Here is an 18,505-nt window from a genome sequence, read left to right on the forward strand (position 1 = left end):
TTTTGGATCAATATGTGTGTATCCGTGTGGACATGGACACAAGCGTTGTATCGCTCTCTATTTGGTCCACAAGTGATGACCCACTTGACCAAATCTGCTTCTTCTTACGATGGACATAAAGTTTATGGACGTATCCACACAGATAAACACAATGCATTTTAAGCTTCATATCAATATGGGTGTATCCACGTGGACATGGACGCAAAGCTTTGTATCACTCATCATTCTTACACCATATCTCATATTGTCTGTGTCGTCATGTCTGTTGTTGTTCATGTCGTCTTCTATGCCATATCCCAGCCTCTCATAGCTTCTCTCTTCTTTATTTGTCTATGCATTTATATAGGCAGGTGATATTTTGATGTTCAAATCGTGTCCCCATTATCTTATCCATCGTAATCATGTCCATTAAGACATGTCCACATAGATATTTTATTGACTCTTTATTAAATTATCAACGGAATGTCCATGGTTAAGTCATTATCTTATTCTTCTGTATTTTCATGGACATGTACAATTACCGATGGCAGCCAATGGAAACACATAAAAAAATATGAAGCAAATTTAGATATCTATACAAGGAGTGAGTTATGTGTACATATCCACATGACTTTAACTATCCATATAACTATAACCATATAGAATGTAGACTTTATAGTTAAATGATTCGTGGACATGTACATGACAAACAAACTTTGATTCTAAGCGAATATATTCAAAATAACTAATACGACATGTATATGATAATATGTCCATATGGAAGGTCCACACCAATTTAGTTCAAGGCAACCATATTCAAGCATTCGTTGGTTAAAGAAACTACATCATGTACATGATATTACAGTCAAAGGATATATCCACTAAAAAATATCTATAGGGAAAGCAATTTTTGTGTACGTATCCACTAATTAGATTTGTGTACTTGTCCATATAGCTTGTTTTATAGCTTGTTTTAGTACTGTTTATTCTCTTCTCCATCTTCATACACAAACGACATAACTAAAAGCAATTATAGTTGCAGAAACGGCGGATTCGCGACCACGAGATACAAGTGTAAATCTGGATCCAAATTCTGCATCACCATCCACGGAAAAGCTTCATCACTGTCTTTCGGATCCGTATGTTGGTTCGAATCTGTGAGAAAGTGAGAGAGAGAGAGAGAGAGAGAGAGAGAGAGAGAGAGAGAGAGAGAGAGAGAGAGAGAGAGAGAGAGAGAGAGAGAGAGAGAGAGAGAGAGAGAGAGAGAGAAATTGGAAACTGCTTCGTTGATTTGAATATTTTTTTCTTGTGTGGGTGGTGTTTTTAATTATGTTAGAAAAAAAGAGTTAAAGAGATGTCTGTGTGTACAAAAGAGAAAAATAAATATATGTCTGTGAAGGAGGTAGAAGATATCAATGTCCGTAAGATAGAAAGAAAGAAAGAGAGGAGGAGATAAGAAGTAATTTTTTAATTAGTAAACCATTTTTAAATTCGGTTAACCAACTTTATCTAAACCGGTTGTTCTTCAAATTGGAAGGAGGGATTGAATTGGGTTTTTCAATCCACAAACTACAAAAAAGTGCCATCTTATTTACAAGTGTCAAAATCTGTAATATATAACTTAAGAAGTGTCATCACGTGTAAGCGACTCTATATACAAATACAAATTCCGACAAGGTAATTTTTACGTTGTTTTTGCCTATCGCGTGTTTCACTTGTATTAATAGAGGTGAGCTTTTGTATCGAACACAAAATTGAACCCAAACAACCAAATCACATACTGAACCAGAATTTCCAACAAAACTTTTCATCAAAATTCAGTTTACCAATTACTCTAAAGTCTAAACCAATAATAATAAAAAAAACCAAATAATAATGAGTTGAACAAACTTGAAACCAACCGAAACTGATTTTAAGAAAACAAGAGGTGTATCGACCAAATAAAAAAAAAGAAAACAAGAGGTGTATAAACATAAACAAAGGTTTATAATTTCATTAACGTTGCTAATGTAGTAATGTTTGCTTTTAGCAAACGTTCTCTTTTTTTTTGGAGAAGTTTTATCAAAAGTAAAATGGATTAAAGAGATTTTTTTTGTTTTTATTCGAACCAAAAAAAGAAGAGATTTTTGTTTTTTTAATTTTATTTTGTAACCATCCAAATGCACAGAAACAAAGTCAAGCTCCTGCCAAAAAAGGACACGCTTGCCTTCAGATCTGTTCGTCGTCTTACTCCTCCGCTCCACTTTCATTTCTCCGATTGTGATTCACCGGAGAATCGGATACATTTCCTGATCGGAATTTTATTTATCTAACAACTTCTCCGTCTAGATTGGATTGGATCAAATTTTGATTCTGGCAATTTCTACTGCTATGATCTGAAATGAGATGCAGCCTAATCTGTTCCCATTCGGCACAGTTTTGGGTAATCCTTTTCTCTTCAATGGCGGCGATCTAAGCGAACTCGGTGCTGCTGGTGGCTTCGAGAGCTCTAGGGTTTTCTTCTTACTCCCTTTCTTATTATCCCAAGGCCAAGGGATGGATTTATCCAAGGTTGGCGAGAAATTCCTCAGCTCTGTTAAATCCGCTACATCGCTTGGACTCTTACCTTCTTCTTCTTCTTCTTCTTCTTCTTTCTCTGATCGTCCTGAGGTATTAACTTGCTTCACTCTTTGATTCCTAAGATCATTTGTTTTGGGAAATTAAAGAGTTTCTGGCTAAATCCATTTGTGTAGATTCCGGCACGTGCTGCAGCTGCGGCTGCTGTTGCTCGTGCTTTAGCTGGACTTCCTTCTGATCAGAGATTAAGTATATCTTCTTCTGCTACTGAGCTTAGCTCAATATATGGAAACAGACCTCCTCCTCAAGAAGTTGAAGAGCTTGAAGAAGGGTTCTATGAGGAGGTGTGTGCATCCATCCATCAATTTTCTGTCTTCTTTATCCTTTCTCATCAACTAAAGCGGATAGGCCATTTCATTGTTGTGTTCTCTCATGTAGGATTTTGATCCAGTAAAGCATATTTTGGAGAATGTGCCAGATGATCAAAGTGAGCTAGCTTATTTCGAGAAGCAGGTATTAACTCCTCTTCAAGTAATTGAATACCATGTGATTAGAGCGGGATGAATGAATGTTTTGTTTAATAAGTTTAAAAGGTTTGTCTACTTTATAGGCAACACTGAAGTTGGTACAGCTGGATAGAGTGGCAGAAAATCTGTCTCATCATGTTATGGAGCATCATGAAGTAATGGGTAAGTACTTTGAATTGAAAAGACTTGTCTTTTTCCCTCTTAACCGATGTCGACGGAGAAGACCATATGCGTTCTGTTTTGGGAATACTAATATTTTCTTTTGGCCAGTGAAGGGGATGAATTTGGTTAGAGAACTGGAAAAAGATTTGAAGATTGCCAATGTCATCTGCAAGGTTAGGAATTCACATTCTTATCCCAAATTTACAAAAACAAAACAGTGTTTTCATTTTCTATTTTGCTAACCCGACCTTTTGTGTTATTGGCAGAATGGAAGACGAAATTTGACTTCATCTATGAATGAGGCTTCAAGAGATCTTATTGTACACACTCATTCCAAGAAGAAACAAGCTCTTTTGGTAGGATTCTCTATTTATTCGAGACAATCTGTTTTGGTGAAATTTTTTCATGGTTTATAGTTTCCTTCTGAAACTCTCATCATCATGCTCAGAAGTTTATGTAAAAAATTACTCTATATCACCTATGATCAAGTGGCTAACTGGTTTGTATTAATATCTCAAGATACTGTCAGGATGTTTTCTATATGCAAGTACTTTCTTAGATACAATCTACCGTGTAATCTCGCCTGATTAGCAAGGGGCTAAATGTATCTATTGATATCTAAACATCTGTGAAGACATTTTTTTCTAACATGCCTCATTGTTTCTCTGGATACCATGTAATTATAGCGGCATAAATGTTTTGTTACTTGCTTGCAGGACATGCTTCCTATACTAACCGATCTTCGCCATGCAAGAGTAATGCAGTCAACTCTTGAAGACCTTGCTGAAGAAGGAAACTATTGCAAGGTTGTTAGTTTACTTTCGTCTCTGTTGTATACTATCTTGGTTTTCTTATAAGAATTATGGTGACATAATGCTATCAAACTAAAAAGAGACAGGGAAATGTATTCAATATTATGTAGGCATTTCAAGTTCTATCTGAGTATTTGCAGCTGCTTGATAGTCTATCTGAGTTCTCAGCAATCCAAGAGATGACCCGTGGTGTTGAGGTAGTTATGGGTTATTCATGACCAACCATTGTCTTCATAAATTTCTCTTGTTAGTTGGTTGAGTTTCTCATACTCTTTTAAAGGTTTGGTTAGGAAGAACTCTTCATAAGCTGGATTCACTCTTGTTGGGCGTTTGCCAGGAGTTCAAAGAAGATAGTTATTTAATGGTTAGTACGACATCTCATTCTCATGTTATATCTATATAGCTCTATCCTTCACGATGTTAACTAAAAAACAATTGAATTGTGGGCCTTCAGTTTAGCTTAGTCGTAGAACTAGAAATTTGGTTCAGTGGCAATAGATAACTTGTACACTTGCTCATACTTTTAGGTACTTGACGCTTATGCACTGATTGGTGATGTCTCTGGTCTGGCCGAGAAGATACAAAGCTTCTTTATGCAGGAAGTTATCTCAGAAACCCACTCAGTGCTTAAGACCATTGTTGGGGAGGTATGTGAGCTAAATATTCAATTGTTGCTCTGTAGACCTAATGTATCATCTAATCAATGTGCACGCAATCTTTTTCATATGCTGCAATGCTTTTTACTTCATATTGAGCACTGAAATGAGTTTTTAAAGGTCAACATATCAAACTAATTAGATTGTTGAACTTTTCTTGTGAATAACTGTTTTTGTAGGATAACAGTGCTGGCACCCAATTTAGTAGGTATGTTCTATGCACCTGAGTTATAACTGGTACTTATTACAGTATCTTGTATTCACCTGTGGTCCTTTTGTTTGGATTCTAGTAGTCTTGCTGATTTATTTAAATTATTTCAGACTTACATACAGCGATCTATGTCTTCAGACGCCAGAATCCAAGTTTAGGCAATGTCTTTTGAGAACACTAGCTGTGCTGTTTCAGTTAATATATTCATACCATGAGATAATGAGTTTCGCGCCAGAAACGAAGGTAGGTTCCATTCCCTACCTTAGTTTGTAACTTTGCATTTAACATTTTCTTATTACCTCTGGTTCTAGTTTCAGTGCTACAGTATTTTTTGTCAGATTCATAGTTTTAAATACCTCTGTCCAGACCTTTTTGCTATTTTTTGAGCAAAACTATACCTAAACACATTGTATAAAACACTGCTCTATTACGCTGTAATAGAGGGAATTTTAGCATACGTTTAAAACTGTTCTCTTTTTGTTTGTTAGTCTGGTGGCGTGTCGAAAGAAGACCTACTTTGTTGATATGGATTTTATCTCCGAATTTAATTTAATCATGTATGCAAGTCTTGCGCATTACCTGATTTCTTAGTTAACATACAGTTAAGTGATTTTTCTCTCTCTTTTAAGTACTCCATGTCAAGTATCTGACTATCCAAGAATTTTGATAAATTCTTTGATTAAAGTATAATATACTTTTATTTTATTCCCTTTCGGATTGAAGGATAATGGGTCAGTAAATCTTTTCTCTTTGATTGCTTCGTTGCTCAGTATCTTATGTATTGTCAACTTACTTTAGGTTCGTCGCAGTATGTTGTCAGTGTCAATTCATTTAAATTATCTCTAAAGGTTTCTAAGGGCTAAGCTTCTTAACTGGAACAGGTAGAAAGTTTGACTTCACCAAGTCCTGCAACAACTCAAAAGATTGATTCAGTGCCAAACAGTTCATGCGACCCACAGGATGGTGATCTTTCTTCAGCTGTGAGTTCGGGAAGCATACCTTCTTGTGCCATTTCTGCGGAAAAGTCTGATGGAAGTGGAACATCCAGTTCTGTGCAGCAGGCGTCTAATAATACAGTAGATGAGTCTAGGGATTCTAGTGGCGATTCACCATGGTACTATCTACGGAAAGAGAGTGCTGCTTTTGTCTCAGAAACTCTGCAGAGAGGACGCAGAAATCTTTGGCAACTTACAACAAGCCGTGTGTCAGTTTTGCTATCTTCTCCAGCTGCTTCTTCAACAAGTATACATCAGTTCCTGAAAAATTATGAAGACTTGAGCGTCTTTATCCTTGCCGGGGAAGCATTCTGTGGATTTGAAGTTATTGATTTTAGGGAGAAGCTAAAGGGTGTATGTGAAAATTATTTCACTGCATTTCATAGGCAAAGCATGCATGTAAGTTCAGTTTAAAATGCCCATTTGGACTGACATTGCCAATACCACATACCTAGTTACTTTCATGCATTACTTCTCCTACATGATAACGCGAAGGTAAAGTTTTTGTTTGGTTTTCCTTACTAACAGGCGCTTAAAATGGTCCTGGAGAAGGAGACATGGACGAAATTGTCACCTGATACCGTACAAGCTATTAACTTTGCTGGTCTTGTGGGGGATGGGGCTCCCCTAATTATATCATCCCGCAGTGGCTCTGGTTCTTCCAGATTTCCTCGCTCTAATAAGTCAAATGACTCAATTGATCCCAGTGGGAACAGGAGTGGATTTTCATATTGGCTGAAAATTGGAAACCCTTTCTCTGCAAAGTTAACTTATTATAGAGAAGATCAAGATTACTCTTCAGTCAATGGAGCTGCTTCTGAGGATTTTGAAGGGAATGATAATATGCACGATGATGTCGTGAATCCCAAGAAAAGAGATAATAGGCGCAGTAATGGAGGTAGTCCTGTTTCAGGAGATGAAAACGAAGACCTTCACGCTGACTATATTGATGAGGATAGTCAGCTTCCAAGACGAAGTTTTACTCGCAATATATCAAGGAGTTCTTCAAATTTCAGTAGTAGTGATGATTTCACAGCTCAAACAGGATCGTCCCTTTGTCTTCTAAGGTAATATGCGGTTTAGCAAATGCTGGAAAAATAAGATTGACAGCCGTCCATAACATATTTTCCCAGGTCACTATTGTGATACATGTGTTCTATGTCTTAGGTCAATGGATAAGTACGCGAGGCTTATGCAGAAACTAGAAATTGTTAATGTTGAATTCTTCAAGGTACCAATCCTAATTTTAGGAATTCTGCAGATTTCTTTACTATTCTTCCTGGATTTCTTTTCTAAAGTTCCTCTTACAACTGTTTGGAATTTTGTAGGGAATATGCCAATTGTTTGGGGTCTTCTTCTATTTTGTGTTTCAAGTATTTGGTCAAGAAAATACAAATTCAGGTGGAAAAGGAGTTGCGGACTCTTTTAATCGTGAGTAACTGATTCGTTTCCTTTTGATGCTCCTCTTTGTTTGTAATTTTACTACCGACCAGATTCAGTATGGTTATTAATAGCTTTGAGGCTACAATATCTGACGAAAACCATTTTGCTCAACATAGAATATATTTCAAATCTTTGAAATGCAGATCGTTTGAAAAGCTGCTTATCCCGGATATCACAAGAGTGTGAGCAGTGGATAAAACCTCAGTTATCACCATCTTCTTCACTTGGCTTTTCCAACACAGTTCATAGTCTTGCAGACGTTACTCCAGCAAGTCCCTTAAATACAACAACTGGTCACGTATCAGGCATATCTTTTAGCCTCAAGGTATGATTTGGGGCTAGGTTTTCATCAATCTGAACTATTAGAAATATTGTTTTCTGTCGATTAGTAAACCTAAATATACTATTCTTGTTCATTTATTTTCACATATGATATATACGAAGTTTGAGAGTGTGAGAAGAGAAGAGCAGCTACCTTATATCTTCGACCTAAATATACTATTCTTTTTTTTTGTCGACAAATATATTATTCTTATTCATTTATTTTCACGTATTATATTTACGAAGTTGAGAGTGTGAGAAGAGAAGAGCAGCTACCTTATATCTTCTTTCATCCGAAGATTGTATTGCAAAAGGTTTCTGTAACACATGATTATCGCTTGCAGGAAAGATGTGCTGCAGTGGACACTGTTTCTCTTGTGGCTCGGATATTGCATAAATCAAAGGCTCATCTCCAATCAATGCTTATGTCAAGAAATGGCTCTCTGGTTGAAAACTTCTTTGGTCAATTGGTATGCGCCTCTTTCAGTTTTGATTCCCGAAATTAAGACAAATTCTGGCTGAAATATATTCCCATGTTTGGCTGTAATGTTGACAATATACATACAATTGATTATACATATCATCGTATAGTCTTTGCGTCTAGAAGAATAATGGTTTTTGTAGGACATGATCATAAGTAGCTTTAGTCTATTCCTTTGCTATTTCTTCTATATATATATAATCAAGAACTGTTTATATACAATATGTGGTAGCAATATATTTGAAGGAGTTGCATTAAGTGGAGTGATTTATCAGGTTGGTTCCGTACCTGATCTGACAGAGCACTTACATAGGACAACTGCGAGGATACTGCTGCATGTTAACGGGTAATTGCTATTTACTTTTGAGCTTGCATTCCGAAGAAAGTTATTAGATGGATTGCATCTCTCTCCTCCCTCCCTTGTGCCTTCTGTTCTTATTCTTACTGACCTCTGGATATTTAAACTGTTACGTTAAGTGTATACACTGTCAATTCTAGTGATGTGTTAAAGTTGAACCTTGGTTTTTATGTTATTGGTTCCCACTAGGGATATGTATGTTCATTAACCTTCAACTGATTTTGCAGATATGTAGACCGGATTGCTAGCTCTAAATGGGAAGTCAAGGAGCTTGGTGTAGAGCACAATGGGTTTGTTGCTTCGTCAATCTGTTACCCCATTTGCCCTTTTGAAATATGTACCCGCAAGTTCAAAAAATCATGATATAGTTAACAATTTAGATGTTCATAGCTGCAAAGTTATCACTGGCAAGCTGCCGATTTGATTGCTGAATTGATTTAGATAACGAACCCACTGTTGATGCTCTTAAACTAGATTCGGACAAGCTTACTTCGCCTATCGGACCATCAATTGCTTTGCTGACATCTTTTATTTTTTATTTAAAAATGCTCTTTACATAATCTTGCTGCCATCTTATATGTACTAAACTCTTTGAACTAACAGGTATGTTGATTTGATGCTTGGGGAATTCAAACACTACAAAACAAGGCTTGCTCATGGAGGCATTCCACAGGAGGTAAAGAACTCTCTGACCTCATCAATTCGAGTTGATCATATTTTCATTACTTATCGATGCTTGCATTTTTGGATTGGGACATCAGTGGTGACGGATTTCCTGATCCCTCGATTAGTAGTTGGCACCTGTTTAAGTTTCCTTCTGGTTTTGTGTGTGTTACAATCAAACCGAACACCATTCTGCTTCATAAACAATCAACTGGCAGCATGCAATTCAATTTGATTAATATATCAGATTGAGCTTGTATTTTCCTCAAACTATTGGGAAATCTGTATTTTATAGTCACTTTGGAATTTTTTGTTTCATATATAGGTCCAAAACCTCCTACTGGAATATGGAGTTGAAATATTTGCGGAGATGCTGGTCGAAGGTTTATCTCGAATAAAAAGATGTACTGATGAAGGACGTGCTCTCATGTCATTAGATATTCAGGTAATTTTCCTCTCTTTTGTCCAGTGTTGTCTTCTTCTACACTAGATCAAGAATTGTGTACATGAATAAAGAAAAACTTAAACTAACACCGAGAGACATATCAGTAGTGATATAAAAATGTCATATAAACAGCGCAGCTGCAAAGATGGTCAGGATAAAACAAATCTTTGCTCTGTATTCTTGAGATAAAACATAAGCAATTGATATTTTGAATCACATGTGTTACTTAAACATGCGTCTGCGTTATAATTAATATGTATGGGAATGACTTTAGCCGTCATTATATATCGTCTTGTAGGTTCTAATAAACGGGCTACAGCACTTTGTGCCAACAAATGTGAAGCCGAAGTTACAAATAGTGGAAACATTTATCAAGGTATGCAAAACAGAAACTCATATGAAAGTGCAGACCCAAGATCATAATGTACCTGGTGATACACACTAAGATCAAAACCATCACTTGTTTTTTGCAGGCATACTATCTGCCGGAGACGGAATATGTACACTGGGCTAGAGCTCATCCGGTAAACAAACAAACAAACCTTCTTCTTCTTTTTTGTTGTTTGTCTTGCGTAAACCAAACCAATCGGAATTTGCTTTTAGTAAAAGACTTTGATGAAAATGTGTAAACATGGATTGTATATATACAGGAATATACAAAAGGACAGGTCATAGGACTTGTGAATTTAGTAGCCACCATGAAAGGTTGGAAGAGGAAAACGCGGCTAGAAGTCGTGGATAAGATTGAATCAGCTGCTGCTTAGATCAATCCTTAGAAGTTTCAGCTAAAGTAAGGAATGCTTACTTTTCTTTTTTTTTTCTTTCTTTCTGGTATTGTTCTGTCTCGCTTTTGGTTCTTTTCTTTTGCATTTTGTATCGAGTGGTGTAAATTTGAGGGTAGGCCCTTCTTAGTTTACTGTCGTTGCTTATGGGTTGTGTGTAAAAGATCGATCCTCTTGAAGTTGTACAGTCTTGAAGATGTAACACATTTTTTCCTCCATTTAAATGCCTAATTAATATCAAAGCATTTTTATTATCAGATCCTTAACCCGATTCTATAGTGCAAAAGCTTTTTCTTTTCATTTTCTTTTGGCTAAACAATCAGAAAACAAACAGAAAGGCCGATATCCCGCAATGTGGTAATAAATCAGTTGGAGAATTCTCCCTACGCTTCACGTCTTAGTGCAAAAGCTTCTACTTACCCCCCTAATTGAACTAGTTCGGTTTTAATTTTGGTTGATGGTATTATTAGTATTTGCGTAAAAACATATCCATCTAAGTAAAGAAGTATCAAGAAGTTATACCATTTTGGCATTTTGGATACAAACCCCCTTCAGTTTCAGGTTTTTTTTTTTTTTTTTTTTTTTTTTTTTTTTTTTTTTTTTGCTTTCCTTATTATGATATGGAGATGAAGATTTTTAATTGTTATCCTGTTGACCATAAATAACAAAACAGCAATGCTGATAAATAATATATCAAATATTTTCCAACTTTTCTGCCTTATTATTATATTTGAGAGAAAAAAAACATTTCTAGTTTCACTATTAACTACAGGGGACAGATGAAATAACTTTTGTTTTTTATATTAAAAAAGTTTTTGAGTTATAAAACCAATCAGACTGAATGGTCTCTTTATCTCTTGCGTTGCGTCATATTTGTGATGTGAAAGTTTGGAACAAAGAATCAAAGTTGTGGTGACTTCGTTATCTCTCCAACCATTTTTAATGCAACACATGGCTCATCTACTGGTACCTGTTGGAAATTTAAACATTCAACATATTAGATTTTTTTGTTACAAAAATAAAAACATATTAATTTTCCAAATTATATATGTTGCGTGTCAATGAAAAATCATTTTACCATTTTCACATTTAAACATTTTCTTATATATATATATATATATTTACTACTAATATTTACCTTCTCAAATTCATTACCATAAACTTTCAATTTAATATGTTGCGTGTCAATGTCAAAAAGACTTCTATATGAAACTGTTGACGTACAAAATAGAATTAAAAAACAGAGAAATAAATTCAAGAGACTTGTGCTTTCGTTTAATAGATGCATCACGTATCTCTCACGTTATTTAACAATAGTCAATAAATATGGATGAAATAAATAATTAACTGCCTACAATATTTCTAAATACCAAATGCAAACGTATATGTACCTGACAACCTGACCAGCTTATTTTTTTGCAAGAAATATTTGTGTCATATAAGTTATAAATACTATACAAATTCGAGGGAAAGAATATAGATGTGTTACCTATTTATGAAAAAAAAAAATAGAGAAGAGTACTTACAAAATGACCAGCTCCAAGAATCCAATAGAAATGGAGATTTTTGAATGATTTTGTGAAACCTCTTGTTTTTGACCTATCATTTTCACAGAATAATGGCTCCCTTTCCATCTTCTTAAACTCTTGTAGCCCCTCCCACCTTACACATCATCATCATGATCATGTAATAATAAATACCACTTTAACCCAAAAAAATAATAACTACCAACAACCTTAGCTGACTTATTTAATATTATTCCCTCTGTATCATCATTTTTCTGTTACTATTACTATTATGGTTTGGGGAAAATAATAACCAAATTGTGTGTAAATGGGAAACCTCGATGAATCATTAATGTATAAGATTATCCATTTTTCGTACATTATTGATTATAGAATGATGTTGTAATATAATTAAAAATTAGAAAATAGAATAGTAGATAGGTCTTACTTCAGCTTGTGAACCCATGCTTCAGTTCCACTTGTTGAGCAGATAACATCAAGCTGTGCATAACCACATGTCAATTTATGTGATGTTTTATTGTTTAAAAATCGCGAGAATTCCAAACTCTCAGTTCATAAATTTTCCAATACTTGAAATTAAAATAAAATATTTCAGTTTACAATTAATTTTTTTTCATTCAAAAAAAAACTGAAACCGAGACATGTACAAAAGAACTTGTGTTAGCAGGAAACTACCACCTCTTTAGTAGTAATTTATACTATTCTCTCTAGTAATATTATATTTCACTAAACAATCTTTTGCAATGAAAATGATATTTTTTTTCATCTTCAATATAATTAAAGGCGATATAAATAATTAAATACGACGATGATGGTCTTTACTTACTTGTCCATTATAGATGGTCACATCTATCCCTTTGGCAAGAAGCTCATCGACCTGCCAATATATACATATATATATATATATATTTTATCTATCATCAAAATATCATATCTAACGTTCAATCACTTAAAATAATAATTAAAAATCGCTATAGATTGAGGAAAGAATTGTTATTACGCCTTCGATTGTGGGTCTCATAAAATCAGCTTGCATCGCTGTAAACACATCACCCGAATTGTTCCCCCATCTGTTAATTTTACAGATAAAAACAAATATAACCACTCACAATTTTAACAACTAAAATTAACTAAGTTTGATAGTATAAACACGATTAAGACGTTGCTTACGTGAGGTCTTTAGGAATAATCTTGAGCTTCTTTTTGATAACACCATTCATTAATTTATTAAGGTCTCCTTTATCCACATCACCCGAACTTCTCAAATCATTTAAATATCTCGAATACTTTTTTAATATTCTATTTTCTTTTCTAGTTTCTTCGCTCGTTGTAAGCGAGAGAGGGTCATTATCAGAATCCAATAGAAAATTGTAAAAATCCTACATTAGAACCATTTCATAATTAAAACCCTCATATACATATATGATATATGTAACTATATATAATATACGTGAATAATGTAATAATAATCGAAGAAAAATAAAATGTAGAAGGAATTACGACGGAATTGGAGTTGACGGTAATTAGGGATTCGAGTTCCATCCACGTTTCCGTGGCTTCGACGTATTCACCATTCTTAAGTTGCTTTCTAATTTTCTCAGCTAAGCTGCTTCAACAATAATAAATATATGGATTAGAGAGATAATTAATTAGAGAAAATTGTAGTTTGATTAAAGATTAAACGAAAAGAAAAACCTATTAGAGAGATCCATGCCCTTGTAGTCAAGCCTCGAGACAGTGGTGAGAAGAGGCCCCCACGAAAACTGTAACCATTCATTTCATTTTAATCATAAATAAATTAGGCCGATTGAGAGTATATTACTACCTTCATTTCATAAAAAGTATCGTTTGGTATTTTCTGCGTACGTAGATTTATAAACAAAATGTGTTTTTTTTTTCAACTACTTCAAATTTGAAAACCTAAGTTTACACTTAAGCAATATTTTTAATATACGAATGAAAAAATCTTAAAAGTGTCAAGTGACAAGCCAAAAAGCATGAAACTCACCACAAAATCTTCAGGGGATATCCAACTATCTCCCAAAACCACTCCTATTCACACAAAAAAAAAATTATGTGTCTACATTATTGGTTTCATTTTTATTCAAAGAAAAGATATCTCTTACCTCCAAGATGAAGTTTCAATTTGCCAGATTGAACCGAGTCAATAACCGATAAACCGAGCTTAACCGCAATTTTACCACCATAAGATTCAGCAACAATGAAGAGAGGGCTTTTGTTTAAAATTTGGTCTTTGTTGAAGAGTTTTTGCAATAGTGTGGTCAAGTCCTTTGCTGCTTCTTCATCACTTTTCACATACAAACCCTTCTCCTCCACGAAACTGTATCCTGCACCAACTGGACTATCCTATTTTTCCCCATTTTTTTTTATAAAACAAAAAACAAAAATCACTAATTCAACAAATGCGAAGTCTTAAAGAGTCATCAAACTCAACATATGCAAAGTCTTAAAGACTCATCAAATTAGATACTACGCAACCTTGATTTTATATAGTTTTAAAATGAAGATTTTATTTTTATATATAAATATATACTAGTAACGTTGGTAAATGAGAAAAAAAAATACATACCACAAACAAGAGATCGGCTTTTTTCAACCAAGTTGAATTTCTAGGCTTGAGAAATGTGTCTAATGGACCAACCTCCTGAAAATTCCCTATTCCAACCCCTGAAGCTCCCTGTTTCATCAAATCAAATCACTGAAACAATGATCGATAAACAAAAATATTCCAAAGACAAAAAAACAAATGTATAAACGACGAATGAGATAAGAACAACACGTTAAATAAAAAGTAGATACATCCACAAATATATGAACTTACAGGTCCACCTTGGAGCCAGAGGATAATAGGCCATGGCTTGGAAGGATCTTCAACTCTATACGGACTTTTATAATGCCACCAAAACATATGTGCTTCTATATAATTTTTGTTTTCGATTTTGATTTAGAAAAGAAGTCAAAAGGAAACCCATTAGTTACACCTAATCAACCATTCATATATATATTCTTAATTTCTTGAAACTGTAATGAGAGATAAAGGATACGTACTTGGTCTAACTTCGGCGTATCCCCAAGCTTCCGATCCATCGGAGTTCCTTCTAAGAGTTTTAGTTTCTCCATTGATGCATGACACAATGAGACACAGAATCACCAGTTGTGCTACTGATCTCTTCATTTAGACGACTTTCTATCTTGATTGTAGAGAAGAGAGAGGAAAAAAACAAGAGAGAGAGAGAGAGAGATATAAAGACACTAGGAAGCAATATATTTCAGAATGTCAAGCCACTAAGTCAATGCTATTGGTTCACCTTATATGGTATATATACATATATGAAAACAATATAGTAAATCTAGAAAGTTGGCCAAATTTTCACTTTAAAATCATTTCCTAACAAAAAGGTAATATTCTCTTAGATATATAAGATAACAATTTATATTACTTTTTGTATATATATTTTAGCTATTTTTTAAATTTAAATTAAGAGCGATTAGTTGGATAAGAAAAGAGTGATTGTTGACAAAATAAATACTATAGCGAATAGAAAATATAACTGCAAAAATTGTCAAATAAATAACCAATTTTGTATTAGAAATTATTTTGATTTTTAAGTAATATATGAAGACTACAATATCATCTTGTTGTTACAAAACCATCGTGATTGCTATATTTAGATTGTGAAGGCGTATATAAGATAATAGAATTTTTGTTTTCTCTAGTACTGATCCACATTATATATATATATATATATAAATTACACACTTTTATTATATACTATATGACACTGTATATTTTTTTATTATATATTAGTTATAGTCATCTTTACCATTTTTAATATAGTCACCTCAATGTTGATAACAAAAATTAATGAACATGTGATCACGAAATATTACAGTTAGTATAAATAATTATTTAAATATAAGATCATTTGAAATACGTAAGAAGAAAGTAAACTTTAAGTATATTGATAAGAAAACTTAGTTCAAAAATGTTTTAATAAAAAAATATGATAACTTGTTGTACAACTATCAGAAAAGGATAAACTTATATAAACTACACACAAACATGTGTCGTACGACTAATATTATCCTCTAGATGTAATTAGGTTCGATTAGTCTCTCTTTTATGACGTGTAGAACGATCTATATTCATAGTGTTTTCACTTTGGTCACCAATTTAAGTGATAGGTAAATACAATAAATTATCTGTATTTTTTGACATTTCGCAGAAGTATACCTAACCAACACAACAAACGTGTTCATCTAGTTGCAGTAATAATGGTTTCCATGCCATCTCGAGATGTGTGTGATGCGTCCCATAACCCATCCGATTTTAGTTAGGTAATGTGATGCACAGTTTCTTCTTATGGCTTGCTAGTTTTGAGGCTTTTCATAAAGACTTATGGTGCTTAACCTTTGGAAGGCCAAGAACTGCCTTGAAGTGCCTAAGGTTCTAGTCAAGGGGAGAAAATACTCTTTAATGTTGAAAGCAAAAATTCCTTCTATCCAGGTGCAACTGATCAGGGACTCAGGGTTAGGTAGGTCATCTGAGCCATGAGCTATCATCCTTTGAGGATTATTTCAGGGTTGAAGTCACTAAGAAAGGAGACTGCGGGTGGAGTTGCGAGCTGCTTGAGCGAGGACAAACAAGGTTTATAGTGCAGTTTAGGATCTCCTAGCTAGACAGCTTGACCAACCGAAATGTTGGAAGGAATAATCGAGAGCTCGAAGGTGTAGATCATTCAAAAGTCTCCAACCCAAATAAATTAATTTTTAGCTTCAAATTATTAGGATAATTAAAAAAAAAATTAAAAGCAACAAAAAATGAAAATCTGAGACTTTATAAAAAAATATGATCAACGAATAGTTCAATATTTTCCCAAATCTACAATACTATTTAAATTTCTTAGTATGAACATATCAAATCAGAAATATCCTTACACCCAACATATATCAATGGTTTGTACAGTTTTTCTTGCTAAATGGTAAATATCCATTAAAAATAAAAAGTTTATGTGTTATAAATTGTGTTAACAAAATGTTCGATCTAAAAGATTAGCCTCATCACAAAAAGTAAGAAAATAACATAAAAGCAAATTCAATGGGTACTATGTTAACTCGGAGCGTTGAAGAAAAAAACAATGGTTTTGACAGTTGACTCATCAAATACATAAAAATTAAATAGAGGTAAGAATAACGAATTACCTAGTGAAAAACGGTCAGTCTTGTGCCGACATGCTAACACAATAAAGATAAGATAACAAACCTCTATCGCAATCCAAATAGTTCAGTCTTATAACAACGGTTTATCCCGATCCCAATGGTTTTGTCATGTCATCTTGCAGTTTTCAAGAATCGAGAGTCCAATTTACACTAAATAAAACCCACCGTCCGAACTTACTTTAAATAAACTACATATATACTTTAAACCTGCTTTTGACAGGCCCCTCAAGCCAATAATCAAACTTGGCACGATGGAAATGACTAGAACCAGTTTTTGAACACTTTGTTGAATTCTACTTTTCAAGGTTGTTACGGACTGCTTTCGCAAAGCTTCTTAGATGACGCCCACAAAGTGGTTTCGACATTGAGTACAAATAATAGCATGCGTAATTGTTGTCCTTTAATTTAGTAACGTAACTCTGTCAAAAAAAAAAAAAAGTAACGTAACTGATTTTAATCGGCCTCTCAAACAGAAATTATTTGATAAAGCGACGTAATATTTAGCCGTTCGGGGAATTGACGTAAGGTCGATGCAACCACTGCGCACATGTTTGGCTTCAGACCTTCGGTAGTGCGTCACTCTCTTTAACTAAAACAGAGCAAAAAACAAAATAAAATTCTCAAAAAGTATATCTGAACACAGGCAATTTAATATCTAAACAAGGCGACAAAAGAAGAAGAAAGAATTAAACACATACGTACATGATCTCAGCTTAGCTTTCATGCGCAGAAGATATGCACACAAAACAGTCCAATTCTATAACGATCCGTTAATTTCTGTTACATGATGATAATGATTACACAACTATCATCATTTCCTTTATATCTGATGGATTAACATGTACATTTTAAACGTTTGTGTTTTTAACTATACTTCGAAGTCTTTTTTACTACTTTAACAATTTTTTTTTTAAAAAGCGTCTTTATTTCTTATTTAACAAGCAAAAATACAAAAAAAAACTCTTATAGTGAACAAATGTCACATAAGAATTTCGGCCAAAAAAAGCTGTTTGAAAAAGTTATACTTTTCATTGCCTATTTTATTTAGGAAATTTTTTTAACAAACATTTTCTTTGTTTTTTCTGACCATTTTTTATTCTTTCTACTCATTCTTGCCTCTTTTCTTGAGGTCTTGTTCTACTTTTCTATTCACAAAATAAGAAATTATGATATGAGTTTTTTTTTTTTTTTTCATCTTAAATGTCAACTCCAAGTACTAAATCTTTTTTTAATTATCTGGCTATGACACCAATAACTGATTCGTTAGTCAAAACTTTGCAGTACAAATTACAATTGTGTTTTCTTGGTTTATTTTATTTTGTTTTTTAATTGGGGAATCAACACATC

The 18,505-nt window shown here is 33.9% G+C and overlaps 2 protein-coding genes across 3 annotated transcripts; one reads left to right on the forward strand and one right to left on the reverse strand.

The window, feature by feature from the left end:
• The first annotated feature begins 2,155 nt into the window (after positions 1-2,155).
• Positions 2,156-10,633, forward strand: LOC18027439 (syndetin). 2 transcript variants are annotated; one of them, XM_024161001.1, is made up of 25 exons: positions 2,156-2,628; positions 2,712-2,879; positions 2,974-3,048; positions 3,146-3,224; positions 3,333-3,397; positions 3,491-3,580; positions 3,941-4,030; positions 4,147-4,233; positions 4,317-4,400; positions 4,564-4,683; positions 4,872-4,900; positions 5,014-5,146; positions 5,785-6,297; positions 6,427-6,965; positions 7,066-7,129; positions 7,227-7,329; positions 7,485-7,666; positions 8,007-8,132; positions 8,419-8,489; positions 8,729-8,791; positions 9,105-9,177; positions 9,490-9,609; positions 9,908-9,985; positions 10,083-10,133; positions 10,260-10,633. In XM_024161001.1, exons 1-25 carry the CDS (start codon positions 2,365-2,367, stop codon positions 10,371-10,373), a joined length of 3,381 nt encoding a protein of 1,126 aa, XP_024016769.1. In that variant the 5' UTR covers positions 2,156-2,364; the 3' UTR covers positions 10,374-10,633. The 2 variants fall into 2 exon arrangements, with proteins under 2 accessions (XP_024016769.1, XP_024016770.1); XM_024161002.1 differs by lacking the exon at positions 2,156-2,628 and having other exon boundaries at positions 3,338-3,397.
• Positions 10,634-11,171: 538 nt separating this feature from the next.
• LOC18027440 (serine carboxypeptidase-like 51) lies at positions 11,172-15,230 on the reverse strand. Its single transcript, XM_006409743.2, has 13 exons — positions 14,987-15,230; positions 14,760-14,854; positions 14,508-14,615; positions 14,044-14,284; positions 13,926-13,969; positions 13,613-13,680; positions 13,418-13,523; positions 13,088-13,296; positions 12,918-12,987; positions 12,744-12,794; positions 12,345-12,397; positions 11,918-12,053; positions 11,172-11,361 (listed from the first exon to the last, which is right to left on the reverse strand). Exons 1-13 carry the CDS (start codon positions 15,111-15,113, stop codon positions 11,293-11,295), a joined length of 1,377 nt encoding a protein of 458 aa, XP_006409806.1. The 5' UTR covers positions 15,114-15,230; the 3' UTR covers positions 11,172-11,292.
• Between the last annotated feature and the right edge of the window lie 3,275 nt (positions 15,231-18,505).

This window comes from Eutrema salsugineum, unplaced genomic scaffold (genome assembly GCF_000478725.1).
Source record: "Eutrema salsugineum unplaced genomic scaffold, Eutsalg1_0 scaffold_10, whole genome shotgun sequence".
Classification (NCBI taxonomy): domain Eukaryota; kingdom Viridiplantae; phylum Streptophyta; class Magnoliopsida; order Brassicales; family Brassicaceae; genus Eutrema; species Eutrema salsugineum.